Source organism: Schistocerca serialis, chromosome 3, assembly GCF_023864345.2.
Source record: "Schistocerca serialis cubense isolate TAMUIC-IGC-003099 chromosome 3, iqSchSeri2.2, whole genome shotgun sequence".
NCBI classification, from domain to species: domain Eukaryota; kingdom Metazoa; phylum Arthropoda; class Insecta; order Orthoptera; family Acrididae; genus Schistocerca; species Schistocerca serialis.
Window position 1 is genome coordinate 267,541,571 of NC_064640.1, and position 24,419 is coordinate 267,565,989.

Sequence of the window (24,419 nt, forward strand, 5' to 3'; positions counted from 1 at the left end):
TTTGTGAAGGCATTTCGGAAGGCTGTGTTTTGTAACTCTGCTTTGGCAGCACTGTCTTCGATAGTGTCTCCATTGCTATAGTGCGGAGAAGGCAATGATTGGTTCTTGCCGCTAACATACTTCACATACAACCAGAATCTCTTTGGATTTTCTGCCAGGCTTTGAGACAAAGTTTCATTGTGGAAACTGTTGTAAACATCTTGCACTGAAGTTCATGCTTAATTTTGAGCTTCTGTAAAAGATCGCCAATCTTGGGGATTTTGTGTCTGTTTAAATTTGGCATGTTTGTTTTGTTGTTTCTACAATAGTGTTCTGACCCATTTTGTGCACCAAGGAGGATAGGTTCCATCGTCTGTTAATTTATTTGGTATAAATATCTCAAATGCTGTCAATACTATTTCTTTGAGTTCAAGCCACAGCTGGTCTACACTTAGTCTCTCAGGAAGGCGTCAAGTGAATTTTTGTCTGCTTTTTTGAATAGGTATATTTTTCGTTTATTTTTGGAGGATTTGGGGGTTACAATATTCAATCTCGCTACAACAACCCTGTGTTCACTAATCCCTGTATCCATTTTGATGCTCGTTATTAATTAAGGATTATTTGTTGCTAAGAGGTCAAGTGTGTTTTCACAACCATTTACTATTTGCGTAGGCTCATGAACTAACGGCTCAAAATTTTTTTCAGAGAATGTGTTTAGCACAGTTTCAGATGATGTCTTATGTACATGTCCGGAATTTCGCCAACATATTGAGGGTAAATTAAAGTCACCACCAACTATAATCATAGTAGTCGGGTATGTATTTGAAATAAAACTCAAGTTTTCTTTGAACCTTTCAGCAACTATACATCTGAATTGGGAAGTCAGTAAAAGGATCCAATTATTATTTAATTCTGATTGGCAACAATGACCTCTGCCCATACTAACTCACAGGAACTAACTACTTCTAACAGCAACAAACACGCCACTGCCAACCGTGTTTAGCCTATCCTTTCGGAACAACATTAGGTTCTTCGTAAAAATTTTGGCTGAGCTTATCTCTGGCTTTAGCCAGCTTTCAGTGCCTACAACAATTTTAGCATCAGTGCTTTCTATTAGCACTTGGAGCTCTGCTAATTTCCCAACCCAGTCCATGCCACACAGCCCCTGCTACCCGTGTAGCTACCTCTTGTGTATAGTGGACACCTGACCTACTCAGCAGAACATGAAATCCAACCACCCTTTGGCACAAGTTGAGGAATCTGCAGCCTGCACGATCACAGAACCGTCTGAGCCTCTGATTCAGACAATCCACTCGGCTCTGTACCAGAGGTCCGCAATCGGTCCTGTTGACTATGCTGCAAATGGTCAGCTCTAATTTCATCTTGCAAGCAAGACCGACAGCCTCTAACATTTCTGTTAGCCACTCAAAACCAGAGAGAATCTCTTCTGATCCAAAGTGACACACATCATTGATACCGACATAAGCAACTACCTTCAGTTGGCTGCACCCTGTGCTCTTCATGGCATCCGAGAGGAACCATTCCACATCTGCAATGACTCCATCCAGTATGCACACGGAGTGCACATTGCTTTTCTTTCCCTTCTTGGCAGCCATATCCCTAAGGCACCCCATAACGCACCTAACATAGGAGCTTCCAACTATCAATAATCCCACCCTCTGTGATTGTCCAGATCTTGCAGGCTGGGAGGTTTCATCTGAAACAGGACAGGTGACAGAATCTGGCTCAGCGACAGTGTCAGCCACAGACAGCACCTGGAACTTGTTTGTCAGACTTACGTGTTGCCACCTCGGGAGTCTTTCTCCGCCTGCTATGTTCCGGGGTGACCTCCCACTCGACCACAGGTGAGGGGTCAACCTCAATGTGAGCAGTAATTGGGCTGGCCACCGGTGAGGACTGATAGGAGGACTCAGACATGCTGGATGTCCATTGGATTGCCACGGCCAGCCCACAACAGTGGTGCCCAGCCACTGCAGCCTCAAGCAGTGTGTAACCGAAGCCATTACAGCCTGAAGCTGAGAGTGAATTGTCATCAACTCGCCTCGCATCCGCACACAACAATTGCAGTCCTGTCCATACTAAAGATCATGGAAAACTAAAGTATGCAGATAAACGGACTATCAGCACATGCTGTATAACTCTACAGTAGATCCTGATGAAAATGCAGGAACTGTGTCTAATAAATTATATTAATCTGCAGAGATTCAAAATCGTAACTACCGAAGCTTTCAGGTGTAACTAAATAATGCGCCCCTGGTTAGGAACTTAGTAATATGTCACAAATTCAGTTTACTTTCCGATGCAAACGAAAACGCAAGAACTGTGGCTATTAGCTATTAAACAAACACACAGAAACTCAAGAAACTAAACTATTAAAGCACACAGATGATATTATAAAATTTACTCCTGGTTAGGAACTTGTAAAAGTCACAAAATCGGTTACTGCCCTGTTGCTGCTTGTGTCTAGGCTGGCTATTGCTGCCTGACTGACAACTTCCCAGACGGGTGCCTCACATTCTCTCATGACAATAATGCACCCTCTTTCAAACTCATTGATCTGACGGTAAGGTTTGCACATACATCTGTGGGGCATCCTGCATGCCTGCTCTAGTCACACAGATCAATTACCTTCAGTTTATAGTGACAGCAAGAACTGCAGGCACATTTTACTGGTAGGTGGTGCTGCACCCCAATATTAATGTTCACCTTGAACCTGCAGGCCGACTGGTAATCATTTCTCTAGAACATACTAATGTACCTGTCCTGTGAATATAAACTGCCTATCTTTAGTCGTTCTAGGTATTCCGTTTTTTTTCTGAGCATGAGTGTACTGAAAATATATGCTTCCTTACAGCAAAAAACTGAAAGAAGAATTTGTGTTTATTTACAGCAGTGAGAACAAACGTCTAGAGCCTCAGAACTTCCTTAAATACAGTATATACAATGGATTAAAAAATACATTCTCTGAAAGTGTGAAATTACTGTCATTGGTTCTTGCAATTCCAGCAACCACCACATCTTGCCAAGTACATTAAAATGTGTTAAAACCTAACTTCGCAACATAATGACAATGACAGATTGCCAAACTTGGCAATTCTGGCTATAGAGAAAAGGGAACTGTGAAATCTTCAACCAAATGGTAGTAGTTCATATCTCATGTTATCGAAGATTATGCCCAGAAAAAGGACAGGAGGATAGAACTAATTTATAAAAAGATGCAACGGTGAGTTAGTATGTGTTATATTTTTATTAATGTGTATCTGTTTGATATTTCAATGCGTTTATTTCTAACAATTTCTGTAGTACTTTCAACTGTAGTAGAAATATGTAAACAAGCTACTTCTGCAGTGCTTCTAGTTTGCAAGTTTTATTTTAATAGTTTTTTTTTCCTTTTTTCGAAATTCGTAATTCTCAGCCTACCCTACAAAAAATGCTATGCTTCGCCACTGCATAATACCTATGTCACCTCTGTGGTGCCAAGCGATTAGTTTATGTTGGGACACCAGCACAACATGTTGTATGTTTAATTGTGTGTTATTTTACTTGCGACATGCTGATGTTTCCTACCATGTTTTATTTGATGCAACATCACTATGTGACTTTCAGTATTGTAACAAGCATGTAAAACTACAGTCCGATCCACAAACAATGGTGGTTTGCACAGGTCGAGACAAGGACTGGGACTGCACTGCTGCCGGTTCCAAGTGATAGTTATGGTACTCGCATACATGTGCTTTGCGCCTGATGAAAGTGTGTGTTCTGGAAATTATGTTTCTCGCTTGCTTGTGCAAAATTTGTCACTTACCACCAGCACCAGCCATGACAACTCGCAATGAATGGAATAAAAATTCACTAAATAACTCGCTATGTTCACGTACAATGCTCACATTGCACATGACATTCACAGCAGATTGCTCAGAACACTGTGGAACACTAATTGGCTGCCTGAGAACGCATGGCGTAGGTGTGCAGAACAAGCCTAAACTCGGCTGCCACAGTTTACTTTCAGTTGGTATGTTTGTTTTTGTAACTTTCAGATCTGATGATGACAGCATAGTTCTGTCGAAACCGGTCACAGTAATAAAAAGTATTGTTAGTGACTTTGGCCAACTTGAATATTCAAGAATAATATATGAATAATTGTACTGGGCATGTCACAGTTAACTTCATCAATACAACCTGACAAAGAGGAGGTAAATGTGACCTAGGAGATATATAGAGGCCAATCAGTATGATGAAAAGTCCAGGGGGATAACATGGCCATCGGGAGGTGGGATGGTAACCAAAGAATGAACTGAGGTGGTCACTATTGCAGAGGTCTTCATGTGACAACCAGTGTAATGAATGAAGAATGCAAGGGGAAGTGAGCAAAAGATCTATGGCAGAGAAACTGCCATAAGCAGCACTGAAATGGGTACAGGAACCATCATTACGATGGCACAGGTCGTGGTCTACAAGATGAAATCTATGAGGAGACCCCTACTATACAAAAAAGGATTGCCCCAGAATGGGTGATGAGCAATAAAATCCCCAAAAAGGAGGGATGGAGAGGATAGTTGCTGAAGGAGGGAAGTGAGGACAGTGGGTGTACATGGCCTGTCAGGACGGAGATAGAGATAGCAAACCATGACCACACAGTCTAAGTGGACAAACCGTTTCCAATATGGTACAAAGGGGGATCCATATACTAAAAACTTCATATGGAGCAATGTGCAGATACCACTGTAAGACCTCAAAGGGCCAAACAGGTTACAAATGAAAACACATAACCCACGACGGGTCGGCGAGTGAGCATCAGTAAAATGAGACTCCCGGAGAATGACACATGCTGTGGATTAAAAGGAAATAAGGAACAACAACTCTGAAAATGTGACAATAGTATCCGTTATAATTTTATTGAATAAGCATGGGACGGGCATACAAATGGGAGGTGAATGACCTGAAACTGGTCATGCCGCTGAGTCATCATCCATCACAACAAGGACAGCATGACATCTATAAACAAGAAGTCAGACTCAGGATGCAATAGGGGAGTCAGCACCTCCGGGGCCACCAGAGGACTTAAGTTCTTTCTTCTTCTTCTCTTTCGTACGTAGAGGAGGACACTGGCTGGAGAGAGAGCAGGCTTCAGCAAGATCTGGAACTCAGAGAAAGCAGGCAACCTTGGGGCGTATGTACTGTGGGTCCTGCGACCAACTTTGACAGCAGGCCTCCATACTGGGAGACGCCGCGGGGAGGTGTCCAACGAGGGGGCCGTCACCGGCAGGTGCCGAAGGCGGGGACACTTCTCTGGTTAGGTAGGGGGAGGAAAACCCGGAGGGGAGGGCATGGGAGCTGCAGAGGAGGGGGAGAGGAGAAGGGGGCAAGACTGGGGTAAGAGGACAGAGGAGGGAGAAAGGCAAAATTTCTGATGAGCCTCCCATATTTTTGTTCTTTCTTATAAACTGGGCATTCCGGCAAGTGTGGTGACTGGTGGTCATGATGATCAACACATACAGGTGGCAGAACACAGAGGCTCCCCCCATGGAGCGGGTGTCCACATTCACAACATAGAGATTCCGCTGTACAATGGGAAGACATTTGCCCAAAACGCAAACACTGAAAACACCTCATTGGTGGCGGGATGTATGGCTTCATGTTGCATGGATAACATGTAACCTTCTCTGGGGAGTTACCTTCCTCAAATGCCAGAATTAAGGTGCCGATATCAATGTGATTGTCCTAACGGCCTTTCTGAACGTGCTGAATAAAATGAACGCACTGCCATTTCAGAATGGCCGGAGTTCTTCATCAGTTTGAAAGATAAAGTTCCTTTGAAAAATGACTTCCTGAGCAATATTAAAAGACAGGTGAGGAATAATGGACACCGGGATGTCGTCAACATGGTCACAGGCGTGAAGAGCCACAGACTACGGGGCAGAAGTAGTTTTGACCAACAGCAAACCCAACAGTATCTTCCTCAGAGTGTCCTCTTTGACAAACTTGTTGTCAATAATTTCCACAAAAATAATGGCATTGTGGTGGTAGTGCAGACCAGGTAGTGGGGAAAGAGCTTCACCCAAAGCTGGCAAATCTGGTCTGCCTCCCACAGTGTAGTCAGGAAAGTGAAGGCCACAGGATTGTAAGAAGCAGCATTAAAAGATCCATAGCCAACTGAAGAGACGGCCTTAGAGGGATGGCCAGCTTGAAGCTTTATGCATTTCATATGCAAAGTGTCTGCTCTGACACCACCCACTCTGATCAGGGGCTCTCCCTGTGCCACCCAGCCACACCCAAGGGGGCACCTGGCATGGCAGCTGTTGCCTGAACAACAAGCAACCACTCCTAGGCATACATGGGGAGGTACCAGTTCAGGTATCAGAAATTTGATCCCTGTGTTATTAAGGAGGGGGATGTCAAACCCCAAAGGGGGTGGGGTAAAAAAAAATGGAAGGAGTACCAGAAACCAGGATAGCTGGGTTGATGTAAGCAGAAGGAGCGGGGGGGGGGGGGGGGGGGGGGGAGGAGGAGGAGGTAATGCAGCCCTGGAAGGAAGAAAAGACCATAACAGCTTTGGGCTCCATGTATGCCATGCACAAACATATGCACGAGCCCCCTGTGTGATCAAAAGCAACCTTGATTTACATTTCTCAACCACAGACCTTAATATGCCCTGAAGGTGCATTTGAAGTAGCTGGTAGAGTAATGCACACACAAAAAAATTGTAACTGACTCAGTTTATTGCACTCCAAGTTCTGATGAGCTAGTATTTATAGAAAAAATTAGTAGTTCAATACTGCACTTCTCCAAATATAAACAGCATAAAATTATAATTTCAGGATATATTAACACAGATACAAGGGCAAAGAGAAAAAAAATGTGATTCATATGGTTATTTCTTTGAAGTCATTCAACTACTACTATCTCAATGAAAAGCCCACTAGACTAAATCCATGTCTTGACAATGTAATTAGTAATGTATCCAGAAATTCTCTTGAATGTCAAGTGACAAAATTATAAATATCAGATTGTGCAGGGCTATAGTTTAAAATAGAAAATTCAACCCTCATTACAACAGAAAGACAAGAGATTTATAGAATTCTAGGTGAATCTAAAATAAACAATTTGATAAGTCATTTAAAGGAAAAAGATCAGAGTCATATCGTACAAGCAGTATCATACCAACAAGTGGTATGCTCCACTACTTAAGTTAATCTAACCATTCTGAAAGATAAGTCTCATGAAAGTGATAGGGTCAAGAAAAAGTACACAAATATGAGAAAACTCCACAGATCCCACACCAAAATTGCTAAGTACAATGCAAATACAAATTTTAAATTTCAAAAATAAATGTACATCAGCCTGGTGTGTTATTAAAAGGGGAATTAATAAAGAAAACTTTATCCCCACTGAATTTAACAAGTTTACACTTTTACAGGGGGATTCCGCGATGGATGATGGAAAAGGGTAAATATGCCAGTCCAAGGTTAAGGCCCTGGTCTGGAAATGAATGAGTCAAATGTTATTAAGCCAAAATTGTTCTGATAACTCTGACAGTGGACCTCTTCTATTCCACACTCTTTGCTTTCCATATTTTGGAAGGAGGTAGTATGGACCAAAACAAGAAAAAACTGCTGGTAAACATGGGCTCCAAAATGCGTACCTCAAGAGCTACGAAAACTTATTCAGCAGAAGAGATGTGTCTCTCAGTAGCATATATGAACAAGTGCTCATAGCTCTTGAGGGATGCACTTTAGATCATCCCTGGAAGTTTGTAGCATCATCACGAAATCACAATGTATACAGTACAATAAGTTTGCTCTTTCACACTAGTTCATTGGCTGTTTCTTTATTTTAAATGGTGCTTCCTATAATTAGTCCATTGAACTTTTCTTGCCTCTTCACGATTCCACTGCATCATCACTTACAAACTACACAGCAAAACAAAATTAAAGGATACATTTTTGAAACCCTGTAATTGTCTCCCATTCTGACGCGTAACTTTAAAATTTGGCTCAAAGGTGCCTAAAACCTTCCCCTGTAATGGTGCAAGAGAAGGGGCCCCAATGCTCCCAACAGCAAGGTATCGACATGTGTCAAAATGAAGACCTCATCTCAGAAGTTCATGTGAGCTGTAAAGTGGATTAATGATATCACATTGGCACCAGCTTTCACCAAAATTCTTCCAAACACCACCACGGACGTGTCACATGACTGGTAGGTAGGTCATTACACCCGCTCTCACCCACATTTCACCCCTTCTTTTGATGCCTTTGCAATGGAGGTCACAAATGCGACACCTAGCGTTCAAATCACTGGGTTTTCTTATGGATGGCCAAGGACGACATTTAAGACACACTGCCACTAGGAATCAAAATGAAAAGGCCACAGGGGGTGTCACAAAGGACATCAGTGAACTCATCCCTTCCCTTGGAGCATTGAGTCCAGCACATTTTGCACTCAAAAATGACAGTTCACAGTTTGATGGGCAACAGGATGACATTCTGATGCAATCCCCTGCGCATTTCAGCCCTACTCTAAGGACGTCATGGGACTGCAACCCCACTGAACATGATCTGACCACTTTAGTGCAAAGATAATTTCTCCTCTGGTACAAAGGGTGGAGCCACTAGGGACTGTTCAAAACCATTCTATGAAATCTGAACGTGATCCAAAGCAGCAAAGGATACTTCTGCTTCTCCACCCCTGTTTCATCCCCTCCTGTGGCTTGATCACGGGGAGCGGGGTTGCAACATTAACATGTGCATGAAGAAAATGGCATGACTCCCAGTTCAGCAACACTCTCAGTGTTGAGTGTGTTACAAATGTATCTGTCAGCTGTCAGAAATTTCGACACACATTCAGCCCCACTGCTAGTCTATCACCTGAAGTCAGGCAAACCTCACCTAAGGCGTGATGAAGAGGTTGCCTACTCTCAGTGTCAGAGCAGTTGCAAGGCTGAATGTGTGTCAAAGTTGGTGACATCTACATTTGAAATCTGCTCACTCCCCCCTCTGAGGAGGTGGCATTACCACAGATGGTGACGCATCAGCAGCCTTCAGAAATAAGTGTGTCTGTGCTACTTCATTATCCACAAAATTTGCAACATAACTAACATCATCAATAGCTTCATGTGCATCCTTTGCAATACAATAGTTGTCTACTTTGCAAGACACAAAAATCAGTGGAATGTGTACTTTCCTGCACGTCTAGTCCAGTCTCCATGGGCTCTAAACAACAACCATTATCACCCAATGACATAGATACTACTGCACCTATAAGTGGCGTTCAAAAAGAAACAAGCCGGAGGCATAATTATAGAAACCAGTACCTGTATGTTAGAATTATTGACCCTGGCTGTTGAGACACTTGTCCCACTGTGACACAAGGCAGTGAATGACTGTCTCATAAAATTCCCAGGGCAAAAATGGCATAATCACCGGGAGAGAGGTCCGAACTGTATGGAGGGTGGCCAAGAACCTCCCATTTGAATTTCTGCAGGAGTGTCGGAACTGTGTTGGCCGTATGAGGCTTTGCATTGTCGTGGAGCAGAATGACCCCACGCCTGGTGGTTTTGATATGATAGCTTGGCGAAGGATGGTCAAGGTTTGCGAGTAATGCTGGGCATTCACTGTTGTTCCATACTGCAGGAAGTAAATCAGAAGGGGGCCATCTTGGTCCCCTTAAAAAGGTTCTGAGGGACAAACGATTCACCTCAGACGATGGCGTCCAGCTATACTTGTGGAACTAGCTAACATCGCAGCCCCAGGAATTTTATGAGACAGCCATTCACCACCTTGTGTCATAGTGGGACAAGTGTCTCAACATCCAGGGTCAATAATTCTAACATACGGGTACTGGTTTCTATAATTATGCCTCCGGCTTGTTTCTTTTTGAACGCCCCATATACATTAGTATCACCCATGTTGCTGCCCTCACACCCATTTTGCCTGCGCTACAGCTATGCAGATTAACTGATAATTCTACATTCCTGTCCTTAACTTCAACACTAGTATTTTGCATATCAATTAAACACAAACTATCAATTTCTTTTCCCTTATTTTCTGCTTCCGCACAAGAAACTCCTGTTTATTAATCTCTCAAGCTCCCTCAAAATCCTAATATTCTTTACTGCTGGAGAAATATACCCAGTGTCTTCAGCCTACCAAGTGTCAGATTCCTGTCACATTTTCTACTCTTCTTCTGGAGTAAATTGACTATGCCAACATTATAGCCTCCTCTTTTCAAATTTTACTTTATCTGCTATATCTTCACAGTACACTTCTGCAGCCTTTATTTGCTTTGACATATTAGCACTGCTTACTTGCAACTAGGTCGCTTAATCTGCTAAAATTTGCAACATTTCATCCAAGGTAACCATCTGAGGTATTGAAAAAGACATGGCTGACCATCTAACAATTACACAAACCTACCTTGGACAGCAAGGTCACCACATCTCTCCCCAATTGAGAATGTTTGGAGCATTATGGGCAGGGCCTTTGGGGCCAACTGGACAGAATTTGGCACAATACCCCTCAGGTGGACATCCAACAACTCTATCAATCAATGCCAAGGCAAATAACTGCTGATGTAAGGACCAACACATTACTGACTTGCAGAATTTGTGAAGCTCTTTCTTTTGAATAAATCATGCACTTTTTCTGAAGCTGCAATCATTTGTTTTTCTATGCATGTAAATAAATTATGTTGGCTTCTGCCCCATTCGGATAATTCCTTCGTGGTATATTATTTTTTACCTTCGACTGTATAAACAATTTCACTGGTTTCCCTACTGGTCGCTCTTGTAATCCTATTGGACATATCGATGGATCAATCTATATAATATGCATACATAAAACAAGGTCACTTGGTGTGGTGTGAAGTGATACATCCACTAGAGCCAGATCACAATGGTGAAAGGCATAAGATTTAAAGGCTACCACAGACCATTTTGGTGTCAACTGTCCCATCCCACTAATGTAACATGTTCTCCAGTGGACTTACTTACATAGATCTTGCGATACTTGACTATCATCTGGACACTGATTTTGACTCTGTTATTCCCTGCCATCAGTGTTTGGCTTGCACATGGACATGTCTATTTCCCTAATGTGGTGCTTTCTCTGTTCTCCATTTGACTGCACATTGAGCAAACTGATTGTGTTCGTGTTCTTATGTTCCCTTAATGAGTGGTTCATATTGAAGTGCTTCAAGCTTTCCACAGTTCCTACCACATAACCATTATACTCCTTATTTGTTCTGTGTGTACTAGAGTCCTGCATGACCGAGTAAGCAAGCACAAAATACGAGATGGGGCGAGCACACCCTAACTGGATAGGCTACCCGCACTAGTTCTAGTGACCGAGCATAGAAGCCGTGACTGAATACACAGCACGTAACTTCAAACACATTACACATGTCATTATCCGTGTGGGACTGCAGCCAGTACGGGCTTCTCATTTGTGGTGTGTCTCTCTCTGTAATCACGCAGCGCGAGGAGGCAAGTGCAGTAAGACATAAGATTGAAACCAATGTTTACACATTGGAGAAACAGGAAGGTCTAAAAAGCCAAGTATGGAGTACATTTCTGTTGGTTGTAGACGAAAACAGTGAGTCTATTGGGTACGTATCATGCATAAACTGCTCCACATTATTGTGTTTCCAGTCGGGAACCACTCATTTAAAGAAACACAGTTGCAAAAAACCGGCAGTAATAAAAAATAGTATTACAACAAAGTGTGTTTCAACGTGTGTTAAAGATATGAGACCTTTTAATGCTGTTTCCGGTGAAGGTTTAAGAGAACTAGGCCAAGAATTAATACATCTAGGTGCGCATTATGGAGGAGTTAACGTGGCAGATGTCGCACCACATCCCTCTACTATATGCAGACATGTCAAAGAACAAGCTGATGCAATACGAAACAGCATAATGCCTTCTGTTATTGCGGAAGTTATTAATAAAACATGTGCTGCGACAGTTGATATGTGGACTGATTCGCACAATTAGGTGCACTATTTGACACTTACAACACACAACATTAACACAGATTGGTCTCTTGTGAACAATGTTTTATTTACAACAAAATTCCCAGACGTTAAGAAGACGGGACTAAATTATTATGAAAGAAATTGAAGAGAGGATGGCTGATTGGGACACTTCGCCGGACATGTTGCACCCGACCAGGGTGCCAATGCTTATAAAGGCTTTGGAAAATCACGAAAGGATTTCTTCTGCTGCTCATTGTATAAACACAGCACTTGGCCATACTTTTGATGAAGGTAACTTCTTGTTAAATCATGCCCGAACATCGCATCAACAATAAATACTGAAAAATGCATTGTAAGGTACATTAAGAAAAGTGGCCTCTGCTCGTCTTTGAAATCATCGTTGAAACACGAGGTCTGCACACGCTGGAACAGCTTGTACACTATGCTGGAACCCTTACACATTTATTATAACGAAGTTGCTGCTTTGCTGACGAAAAAGAACTCCCCTTACAGATTGCAAGGATATGATAATGAGCTTGCAGGAAAAACTGCGCATTTTCTGAGACCATTTAATGAGGCCACAGATGAATTACAAGGCGAAATAGAACCAACAATCCAGTTAGTTCTTCTTTGGTTTCACAAACTGCAACAAATTTGCAGTGTCAATGACACTGACTGTCAGGTGGGTAATTACTGCAGTTAAAAGCATTGTTTCATTATGATACGCAATAGATTTATAATTAACTAGCGTAACTGATATGTACTAAATAATATGTATTTTTAACGGAATGTACAAAGGATTAAAAATCGAGCCTTGACTTTCATTTGTCACTTCCAGACATAAAATTGCTACGTTTCTTTGGCCGTCTTTCTGTGATCTTAATATGCTTGAAATAAATGAAAAGCAGGAAATTCTTAGCAATGTATGACAAATGTGTGCTACTTATGTAGGTACAACATGCGACCATTAACATAATCGTTTTTGCATAGTTAGTGGGGAAGTGTATTATAGAGAAACGAGAATGTTAAAATTCGTATAATATTTCATTAACGTAAAACACTTCATGTTTACGCGAACGTTTTGATGATTTCCACATCAGTTCTGTATTACTTGTCTCTTTTGTTTATTATCATAGATCCTTCAAGTACTGTGTCATCAGCACCCAGAAAGAGAGATCGTTTCAAGGAATGGAGGAACAACAGATCATCCACAGCATATGAAGTAGGTCTCTTCATTTCAATGCACCCTGGAGATGATGATGATGACATCTTAAAGTGGTGGAACAGACATGAAACAGATCTGCCAGGCCTGTCTGCAGTTGCAAGATGTATTTTATGTATCCCAGCAACAAGCGCACCTAGTGAAAGATGCTTTAGTAAAGCCGGCATGTCACTAACAAATCGCCGCAGCCAATTAAATCCGGAACACGTTATTGTTGATTAGCAGTGAATCACTAATTATAATTTTGTTTCTGTTGCAAACAAGTGAAAAGTATGACAAGTTATGTCTGCAAATGTTTGATGTTCTTTGTATGCTTTCTTTATGAAGATGATTGTCTTCTAGATTACAGGGACTGGACTTATTTAATGTTTCCAATAAATGAAAGGAAAAATATATCTTCTGTTTGGAAATGAGACTCATCTTCTACCTGTGATTCTATTGAAATATAATTTTACTTTCCAAGTGCTTTATGAATTTAGCTGTGTCATGTACCCGTTCTTGGCAACGATACTTTTGTATTCAAAGAGCGACAGACAGAGATAAATACATTGTGTGTGTGTGTGTGTGTGTGTGTGTGTGTGAGAGAGAGAGAGAGAGAGAGAGAGAGAGAGAGAGAGAGAGAGAGACATCAGCGGTGACCGGTCATGCTCGGTTATCCGCCTGTCCGGAATCCGGACAACAGACATGGGGCGAGTACGTGACCGAGCTGACTAGTGTGGGGCCGGACATGAGCGACTCGGTCCCTCCAGTCAACAGGCGAGCAATGACCAGTCAAACATTGAGTGTTGCAGCACTCTAATGGGTACTACATTCACTGTACACCGGCATCTCTCAACCTCTGGACACCAAACCCTTTACCTCCTTATACTGCTTTAGGCCAATCAAATTCTAAGTTGCAATTATTTATATACTTTGATAGCTGAAATTAGAAAGGAATCCATGGAATTTTCCATAGGCATTTTCATGCTCTCATCCTCTAGCAACCTGTTTATGGGCTGACTGAAGGAATCTTCCCTTCATTCAACTCAAACCCTTAGTCTAGCTCAGATTCATTCATGAGCCACATCCATGCAAGTATAGTCTCTGCTCTTTCTTGCAGCAGTGCAACATACCCAGTCAACAAGCTACCTTCTTAGATGTTGATCTCCACCTTTCAGATGATTCCATAAAATCCTCCACCCACAGAGGCCAATCACCAATCACACCTCCATTTTAACGTATGTCACCCTTTCCACAAAGAAAAGCCTTCCTCTATAGCATTTTCACTCACGAGGCAACATCTGCAGTGTGAAATAGAAGCCCTACAGATATGTCAACAACCTTGCCAGAGCCAATAAACATAAATAACAACATGTCCAGGTAGTCAAGAAACACACTTTCTGCATGATTTCTCAACTTGAGATGATCAAACTCATTCCGAATGTGAACAAATCTATAACCAGCACTCTCCTTATCATCCAGTATTACCAATAAATTGAACAATTGAATCACATCACATAATTTGTCAGGGTTTTAACACCTGATTGTGGCCTTGAATATAGGTTCCGTTACTCAAAATCATACCCCCATTATCCAGAGTAGTATCCCATCATCTTCATACCTACAAAGTGTTGTTGTCCATCTCTATGCAACCGCTGGTCCCAATTCTACAACCCTACAGAGGAAGGGAAAGAAGGGGACAGAGAAGGAGATGAGGAAACAGGGATGGATGGATGGATGGATGGATGGATGGAGGGAGGGAAGGAGGGAGGGAGGGGAGGGAAGGAGGGAGGGAGGGAGAAGAGCAGAAACAGGGATGGAGGGAGAAAACCGGAGGATTATGGGTTTGGTATCCCATCGGCATTCAGATCATTTGTGATGGAACATAAGCTCAGACTATTCCAAGGATGGGGAAGGAATTCGGCCATGCTCTTTTCCAAGGAAACATCTTGGCATTTTCCTGCAGTGATTTAAGAAAACTATAGAAAACACAAATCTGGATGGCCAGACGAGAGCAGGTGCGGTATGGTAACTACTGCGCCATCTTGCCGCAGAGAGGAGGAAGCTTAATCTGGAAAACAGAGTGGCAGCTGAAAAGTTGGTGAAATTTTAAGGCTCTTACAGGTGGGTATGAACTGCCCATAAATCAGTTGAAGATGAGTGGTTAAATATCATTATTTTTGTTTAGTAAGTTACTAAACGTAGGGTCTATTCACTTAACCAATCTAGATTTACCAACTTGGCTAGTAAATTAATTTCATAACATTCCTCTGTCAGTTGGATTATGATAAAAATTTGGTACTAGCATGATCTATCCTTATAGAATGTCGTTCATGTGGTGTCACTGGTTCAGGGCAAAATTTTTCATTATCCACTACTTTACGATAATATTATCTGTAAGACACTATGACAAGTTTGGTTCCATTCCAAATCAAGGGAATTGTATAAATGAGAAAGCATCTAACTTTCTGGGTAAAAACAATGTAAATGATTCCTAAGGAAATTTCCATAATTTGTTACACGTTGCTATTTCACCTAGTTGGTAACTCAGAAATTATTAGTAATTTCTAGGTGACATGTATTTTTGTTAATATAAAGAAGTGACATTAACACTTCACAGAATTAACAATAGTAATAAAATAGGCTGACTCTTACCAACAGCAGCTGTTGTCATTCTGTCAAGTCCATGTCCAACATGATCAGCATGTGCTTTTGTCCTGTCTTCAAACATGTACTCCCGAGCTTCTGATAATCGTGGCAGGTACTGCAGATTTCGAAGCTCATTTATACCAGTTCTGAAACAAGTAATTTTTCCCTTCATTCACAATTACGGAAGCTTGAAGACAGAACCGAATTTAAGACACTGCATATGAAATTTAATTTGATCTACTCTATAACATGCATGGTGACTGTCAGTTAAGCATGATAAACTCGCATGAATGAATTTTTTTTTATGTTAGTCACTACTTTTATTTTTTAACTATTTTGATCGACATAATGCATTTTGAGAATAGACCCTCATCATTAGATGCTTTACAGTCAGCTGGGATTTACATGAAAGCTGCTTCTCTCACTAGTTGCCACTTTTTCCCATGAAATATCATACTGAAGCCAAAAGCGTTTCCATATAAAAGCTAAATAAGGATTACTGCTTACTAACAAGAAGATATAAGGGAAGAAAACAAAAATTAGTTTATAGCCTTACACATTTTTAAGACATGGATGTGGCATATACAAACACACACACACACACACACACACACACACACACACACACGTCTAATACTTTACCCTCTTTGGGGAAGTGTGTGGGGGAGTTTGCAGCCTTATGGCTTTTACTCCACTGTGTATCTACATCTACATCCATACTCCGCAAGCCACCTGAGGTGTGTGGCGGAGGGTACCTTGAGTACCTCCATCAGTTCTCCCTTCTATTCCAGTCTCGTATTGTTCATGGAAAGAAAGATTGTCAGTATGCCTTTGTGTGGGCTCTAATCTCTCTGATTTTATCCTCACGGTCTCTTCGCGAGATACACATAGGAGTGAGCAATATACTGCTTGACTCCTCGGTGAAGGTATGTTCTCGAAACTTCAACAAAAGCCTGTACCGAGCTACTGAGCATCTCTCTTGCAGAGTCTTCCACTGGAGTTTATCTATCATCTCTGTAACACTTTCATGATTACTAAATGATCCTGTAACGAAGCGCGCTGCTCTCCGTTGGATCTTCTCTATCTCTTCTATCAAACCTATCTGGTACGGATCCAACACTGGTGACCAATATTCAACCAGTGGGAGAACAAGTGTATTGTAACCTACTTCCTTTGTTTTCGGACTGCATTTTCTTAGGATTCTTCCAATGAATCTCACTCTGGCATCTGCTTTACCGATGAGTAATTTTATATGGTCATTCCATTTTAAATCACACCTAATGCCTACTCCCAAATGATTTATGGAATTAATTGCTTCCAGTTGCTGACCTGCTATATTGTAGCTAAATGATAAAGGATCTTTCTTTCTACGCATTCGCAGCACATTACACTTGTCTACACTGAGATTCAATTGCCATTCCCTGCACCATGCGTCAATTCGTTGCAGATCCTCCTGCATTTCAGTACAATTTTCCATTGTTACAACCTCTCGATATACTACAGCATCACCTGCAAAAAGACTCAGTGGACTTCCGATGTTATCCACAAGGTCATTTATATATATTGTGAATAGCAGCGGTCCTACGACACTCCCCTGCGGCACACCTGAAATCACTCTTACTTCAGAAGACTTCTCTCCGTTGAGAATGACATGCTGCGTTCTGTTATCTAGGAACTCTTCAATCCAATCACACAATTAGTCTGATAGTCCATATTCTCTTACTTTGTTCATTAAACGACTGTGGGGAACTGTATCAAATGCCTTGCGGAAGTCAAGAAACATGGCATCTACCTGGAAACCCGTGTCTATGGCCCCCTGAGTCTCGTGGACAAATAGCGTGAGCTGGGTTTCACACAACTGTCTTTTTCTAAGCCCATGCTGATTTCTACAAAGTAGATTTCTAGTCTCCAGAAAAGTCATTATACTCCAACATAATATACGTGTTTCAAAACTCTACAACTGATCGGCATTGGAGATATATGTCTATAGTTCTGCACATCTGTTCGACGTCCCTTCTTGAAAATGGGGATGACCTGTGCCCTTTTCCTATCTTTTGGAATGATACGCTCTTCTAGAGACCTACGGCACACTGCTGCAAGAAGGGGGCACGTTCCTCCACGTACTCTGTGTAAAATCAAACTAGTATCCCATCAGGTCCAGTGGCCTTTCCTCTTTTGAGCGATTTTAATTGTTTTTCTATCCCGATTTCGATGTCTACCATTTTGTCATCTGTGCGACAATCTAGAGAAGGAGCTACAGTGCAGTCTTCCTCTGTGAAACAGCTTTGGAAAAAGACATTTTGTATTTCGGCCTTTCGTCTGTCATCCTCTGCTTCAGTACCATTTTGGTCACAGAGTTTCTGGAAATTTTGTTTCAATCCACCTACTACTTTGACATAAGACCAAAATTTCTTAGGATTTTCTGCAAAGTCAGAACATAGAACTTTACTTTCAAATTCGTTGAACGCCTCTTGCATAGCCCTCCTCAGACTACATTTCGCTTCATGTAATTTTTGTTTGTCTGCAAGGCTTTGGCTATGTGTGTGTTTGCTGTGAAGTTCCTTCTGCTTCTGTAGCAGTTTTCTAACTCGGTTGTTGTACCATGGTGGCTCTTTTCCATCTCTTACGATCTTGCTTGGCACATACTCATCTAATGCATATTGTACGATGGTTTTGAACCTTGTACACTGATCCTCAATACTATCTGTACTTGAGATAAAACTTTTGTGTTGAGCCATCAAGTACTCTGAAATCTGCTTTTTGTCACTTTTGCTAAACAGAAAAATCTTCCTACCTTTTTTAATATTTCTATTTACGGCTGAAATCACCGATGCAGTAACCACTTTATGATCGCTGATTCCCTGTTCTGCGTTAACTGTTTCAAACACTTCGGATCTGTTTGCCACCAGAAGGTCTAATATGTTATCGCCATGAGTCGGTTCTCTGTTTAACTGCTCAAGGTAGTTTTCAGACAATGCACTTAAAAAAAATTCACTAGATTCTTTGTCCCTGCCACCCGTTATAAACGTTTGAGTCTCCTAGTCTGTATCTGGTAAATTAAAATCTCCACCCAAAACTATAACATGGTCGGGAAATCTACTCGAAATATTTTCCAAATTTTTGTTCAGGTGTTCTGTCACAACAGCTGTTGAGCCAGAGGGCCTATAGAGACATCCAATTACCATGTTTGAGCCTGCTTTAACCGTGACCTTCACCCAAATTATTTCAAATTTCGGGTCTCCATCAATTTCCTTTGATAATATTGCACTTGTTATCGCTGTAAACGTGTCTCCCCCTTCATTGCCCAGCCAGTGTATGGTTATTTCTGTAGTTCTTGGGGGTCTGCGTGAGGTGATGAACGTTCTGTGTGTCTGATACTTGCCTGAAGTTGGTGAGATGATTGGAATTTTGGGGGTGGGAGGAGGATTAGGAATTGAGTATAGGGACATTCTCTTCGACTTAGTCGTCAAAGATCGTCATTGGTCGTTTGTGCTTATCGTGGGACATGTCATAATGACCTATGGAGTGGATGAGGTTTTTTCCAGATCTGGAAGAGCTCTCGTAGAAAGCCCTTGCCAGACCTTGGAATCTTTCTTTGAGGAGTGGGATTTCGGCAGCGGCATGCAGGTCGTTGGTGGGGAATCCAATGAGTAGGTGCAGTGCCCTCCTGAGGGCAGCCTCTGGAGTCTGTCCAGGGGCTGCTTCGCCAAGTTTCCCCAGACAGGGCATGCATACTCCATTACTGGCCGTATGAGGGCCTGATAAACTGATAAACGTTCACTCCTACAGAGCAGGGAAGGGACCCCCCCCCCCCCCACACACACACACACACACAATATTAGCCTATGGCTTTTGGAGGTGTGCTTGCTACATGCAGAGCTGAGCGCTGTGTCTTTCTTGCCTAATGCATTTACCTGTACTAAGAAGACTATATTTTTGCTTTTAGCTGGGTCTGGGTTATCCGAACAGCTTGCCTTGCCCCCCCTCTTAAGATCTGTCGTCACTTTGACAAATATTATTAAATAATATTATTAAAATTTCAGAAGTCACATTATTGTACATGTAAGAATTAATTTCTGACTCTGAAGCTTCTCTGTGAATTAACAATTGTTATAAAACAGCAGAGCTGTAAAGTGGCCTTTCCTTCAGTGGTTTCTGATGTGAGTACGGTAACCCACTCCGAAAGTTACTATCACTTTCAGATTCAGAAGAACTATTAACACTTTGGGTCCTGAGCCATTGCGCGTGGGTGTCTACCATAAAGACTGGCTGATTTTAACGTATTTTAAGCTACAACAACTCATGAAAGGTTTCAGTTATAGCTATAAAATTACTCTTATTGAAAAACCTAGAGTTTCTTGTTTAAAGCCATATATAATACCTTTCTCTTGAATTAATACATACTTTTGACAAGCATTATTATTATAACATTGTTTTTGAAAAAAGGAAAAATTGGTCAAAGGTATATTCACTGTATTTTTTAGAAGGAAATTTTTTTATTTTACACAAAAATTGTAATTATGATGGATACAGTATGTCTTATCTACAGTAATGGCTCTGAGCACTATGGAACTCAACTGCTGTGGTCATTAGTCCCCTAGAACTTAGAACTACTTAAACCTAACTAACCTAAGGACATCACACACACCCCTGCCCGAGGCAGGATTCGAACTAGCGACCGTAGCAGCAGTGCGGCTCTGGACTGGAGCACCTAGAACCGCACGGCCACCATGGCCGGCATCTACAGTAATCTCCTGTAACTATTTTAGGATGCAATTTTGCTCTTTGTGTGGTAAATTTTGAAGCATGGCATTTTGCACAATGCTACTTTACATTCACTACGCTGGTAGCTTGTGTCTTTTCGCCACACTTTTCCAGTCAGTTTTTTTCCTCTCAGAGAACACACTACACACTGTTTTTGTTTCTGTTTCTTACCTACTTCTGTCTCAATCTTTTCCAATTGACAGTCTTGAGAGTCCAGATGGACCAGGTCAGGGTTCAAGATCTTTGCTTTGTGCAAGATCTGCACAGATAACTGTCATGAAGTGAGATGTTGTGAGGCGTTTTCCAGTAACCTTATTTTATAATATGCAGGAATTTACAATCACCATTAGTATAACATGGAATGCCAACTTTCTCCACCACTTCACAAATGGCTCTGAGCACTATGCGACTTAACGTCTGAGGTCATCAGTCACCTACAACTTAGAACTAATTAAACCTAACTAACCTAAGGACATAACACACATCAATGCGCGAGGCAGGATTCGAACCTTCAACCGTAGCTCCACCACTTGACAGTTTGATGTTCAAATGTGCCGTATGACAATCGTTGATCTGATAAGTCAACACCAAACTTGTTTTTATTGTAGTCCACTACACAGGCTGGCTTTGACTTCTCTCTTCCTCTCTGATCAGTGAAAGTAACCACCTCAGCAGTGTGCCTTGTACTTATCATATGAACATTTCTTTTGTCCTTCCAACACAGTGCTAACATATTTCCTTTACGCCCGAAAATAACTTCACCTCGCTGAAGGTTCGGATCTTTTATAGCACGAGGCAATCCCTGCCGAGATTTTCTTGTTGTTCCCACAAGAGCAGTTTTTGCAGCTTCCAGTTCTGAAACAAGTATTGGACTTGTGTAGAATCTGTCCGTAAACAAAGTGTAGCCTTTTCCTGACAGATCTGAAAGCAATGTCTTTACCAGAGTCACTGTATGTAACCTGTGTCAGATTCAGATAACATGTACAGTTTCGTACCGTATTTATTTGGTTTTTGTGGCATGTACTTTGAAATACACACGACCTTGAAATTTACACATGCCTTCGTCTATTGTAATTTTTTGAGATGGTGTATACGCACGCTGGAAATTAGCACACCCATTATCTAGGAGGGGTCTCACCTTGTGCAGTGGGTCATAGCCAGTTTCTCCATTCCTCTTAGCTAAGGAATTATCACTAATGTGGAAGTTTCTCAAAATAGAAAGAAATCTTTCACGGCTCCATATGTTTGGACAGAAATTACACGACACAACAGGGTTCTTGGACCAGTGCTCTCATATACATGGCCTCACACTTACACACATATGGACTACAACTGCCAGAAACTTCCTGATTTCCATAAGTGTAACTCCTTTCCACTTTCATAATGAGCAGGTGGGTGAAAGGGAATTTGTGCTTCATAATTTCCTGATGCATTGTTGAGCATACAGATTAGTTTGTTCCTTTATATGTTTCATCATACTGTCTGTCAGGAAATATGAAAAAAAATTCTAGAGGTGCACTGTTCTGGTCTAAACTGACAACACTGCATATTCCAGATTGTCCTGAGAATAGATCGATATCTGGTGCACGATCAGTAGTCGTCCAGCCTTCCTAAGAATCGTTATGGCGCGCAGGTCTCGGCTTCCCCCTCGCTGTCAGTCTCGCTCGTTCTTCAAGCAAAATATCGATGGTATTACTTGCTGCTGAAGTGCTTGGACACCTGCTCTCCTCTTCTGAATCTATCAGAAGCGTAGTATTTGCAAATAAAATCATAATTACATACTGAGAGTTTTTTCAGTGAAAATCTGAACAAAAATTATACATGTTTTGTTGTCAAAATTCTTTTCCTGAACTGCCAGAAACTTCTTGAACATAGTCCACATCATTATCAGAGTCATCTACAATATCTTCCTCTGACAAATGAACATCACTTTCTTCTAAATCATGATATAACTCGCCGAGAAATTTCTTCATCCGTCAAGCCACGCTTCGCCATGTTGACGCTACTGAGATCGCGCGGGAAAAAATCGCCACTTACAAAACCCGACGAATAAAATGGGAAGCACACCCTTCTACAGCATGCCCGCACCATCTAGTGACCAATACTTGAACTACAGTCCGTGCAGTGCCTCACAGACAAGCGGGAGCCGTAAGAACACACAAAGGAAGGAAGGGGAAGAATGAGAACACGCGCCCGTAAAATTACGGGCACCGGACTTTCGGGCAGGCCGCGCACGACCGTGTTTTTACGGGCGTCAGCACCTAAGTGTTAATTATATTATCCTCTGTTGAAGCATTAAGACTGTGCTGTTACACTTGTTGACACAGATCTTCAATGGGACCCCCGTTTTATATTGCAGATTACAATTCTACAACAAAATCTACATACATTTTGTCAGAAACATTTTCTTTGTTTTGCCACAGATGGCACTGTAATTGGAGGAACAGAAATGGATACACACTCATACTTTACATCATGCTACTCAATGGCCCTTGAATATCCAACGGCATGTGGTACCCTACTTCCATGCTGCGAGGGTAGGACAGGCCAGTATTTCATAACTTATAACTGGAAACCTAATTTGCAACGTTGTATTCCTCCGACACACTGCATGGGGGACTACTAAACACACCACTGGGGCTGTGGCTTGAGGTGAACACTACTCTACTTTTCCAATTACAGTAAGTGTTCAAATGTAGTGTCACCAACTTCCATACACTTAGTGACTTGCTTTACAAATGATCAAACACAGGACAGAAGCATATCTGTGGGAATGTCAGCACAAGCATTACTGATGCGGTCAACCATGTCTTCACAGTTTATTGGCACTTGCTGGTACACCTTACTTTTTAAATATATCTACAGAAAGAAATCTGGCATTGTCAAATCTGACAGCATAGCCAGACAATTAATATGGCCACCCCTGCTGATCCACTGACCAGCGTAAACACGGTCTAATACCTCCCAAGCTTCAATTGCGTAATGTGCTGGGCAACCATCATGCTCAAACCACATATGTTGTCAAACATCCAGGGCAACATCCTGCAGTAATACCAGTAGTTCCTGTTCCCAAAACGTTCAATATTTGCGTCTATTCAATATGCCATCAATAAAATATGGACCAATGAGTTTGTTCCTCATGACGCCATGCCATACTATACGTTAACTGACCAATGACACTGATGGCCAACTTGTCGTAAACAGTGGGGATTGTCTACATTCCAGTAATGCATGTTATGCTGTTTAACACTACTGTGCTTTGTGAATGTAGGCTCATCAGAAAATAGTACCTCAGCAAAGAACGTGAGGGTCATTTGCATTTGTTGGCGTGCCCATTCGCCAAACACTACCCAGTTATGGAAATGTGCACCAAGAAGTTCTTGATGCAGTGACACGTGATATAGATGATACTTATAACACTGCAGAACTGTAACAATACTACCCATGGGCATACTGGAATCTTTCCGGGCGCTTATCCGTGGGTTGTGGTGCAGTGCTGCTAGTACAGCTATTTCATAGCTTCCCCTGTAACACGTTTGCTTTTTTTCCTTTTGCCAGTCTGAATGCGGCTATCAGAAATAAAGGTGTTGACCTCATAAAAGAATGGACAAGAGTGGGTGGGATTTCTCTGGAAAACACTCAGCATACAAGGCAACAGCAGCCTCAACATTTCTCCTATATTCTTCGCAAATCAGGATCATTTCAATTTTTTTCTTCTGAGGTTGCAACATTCCTCATCCACTTGCATATCTGTTCTTGAAATGATAGGTAGGTGTGCAGGCAATAAATACTGTGCAAGTACTGTAATGTTTAGAGCTGCTATTTGTTCTACATTTGC

General features: G+C 41.7%; 1 protein-coding gene across 1 annotated transcript in view; it reads right to left on the reverse strand.

The window, feature by feature from the left end:
* Window positions 1–24,419, reverse strand: part of LOC126470781 (uncharacterized) — a 445,574-nt gene that overhangs the window by 62,798 nt on the left and 358,357 nt on the right. Inside the window, exon 8 of the mRNA XM_050098790.1 lies at window positions 15,824–15,963. Coding sequence (XP_049954747.1) covers window positions 15,824–15,963 — 140 coding nt within the window. The remainder of the gene's footprint in view (window positions 1–15,823; window positions 15,964–24,419) is intronic.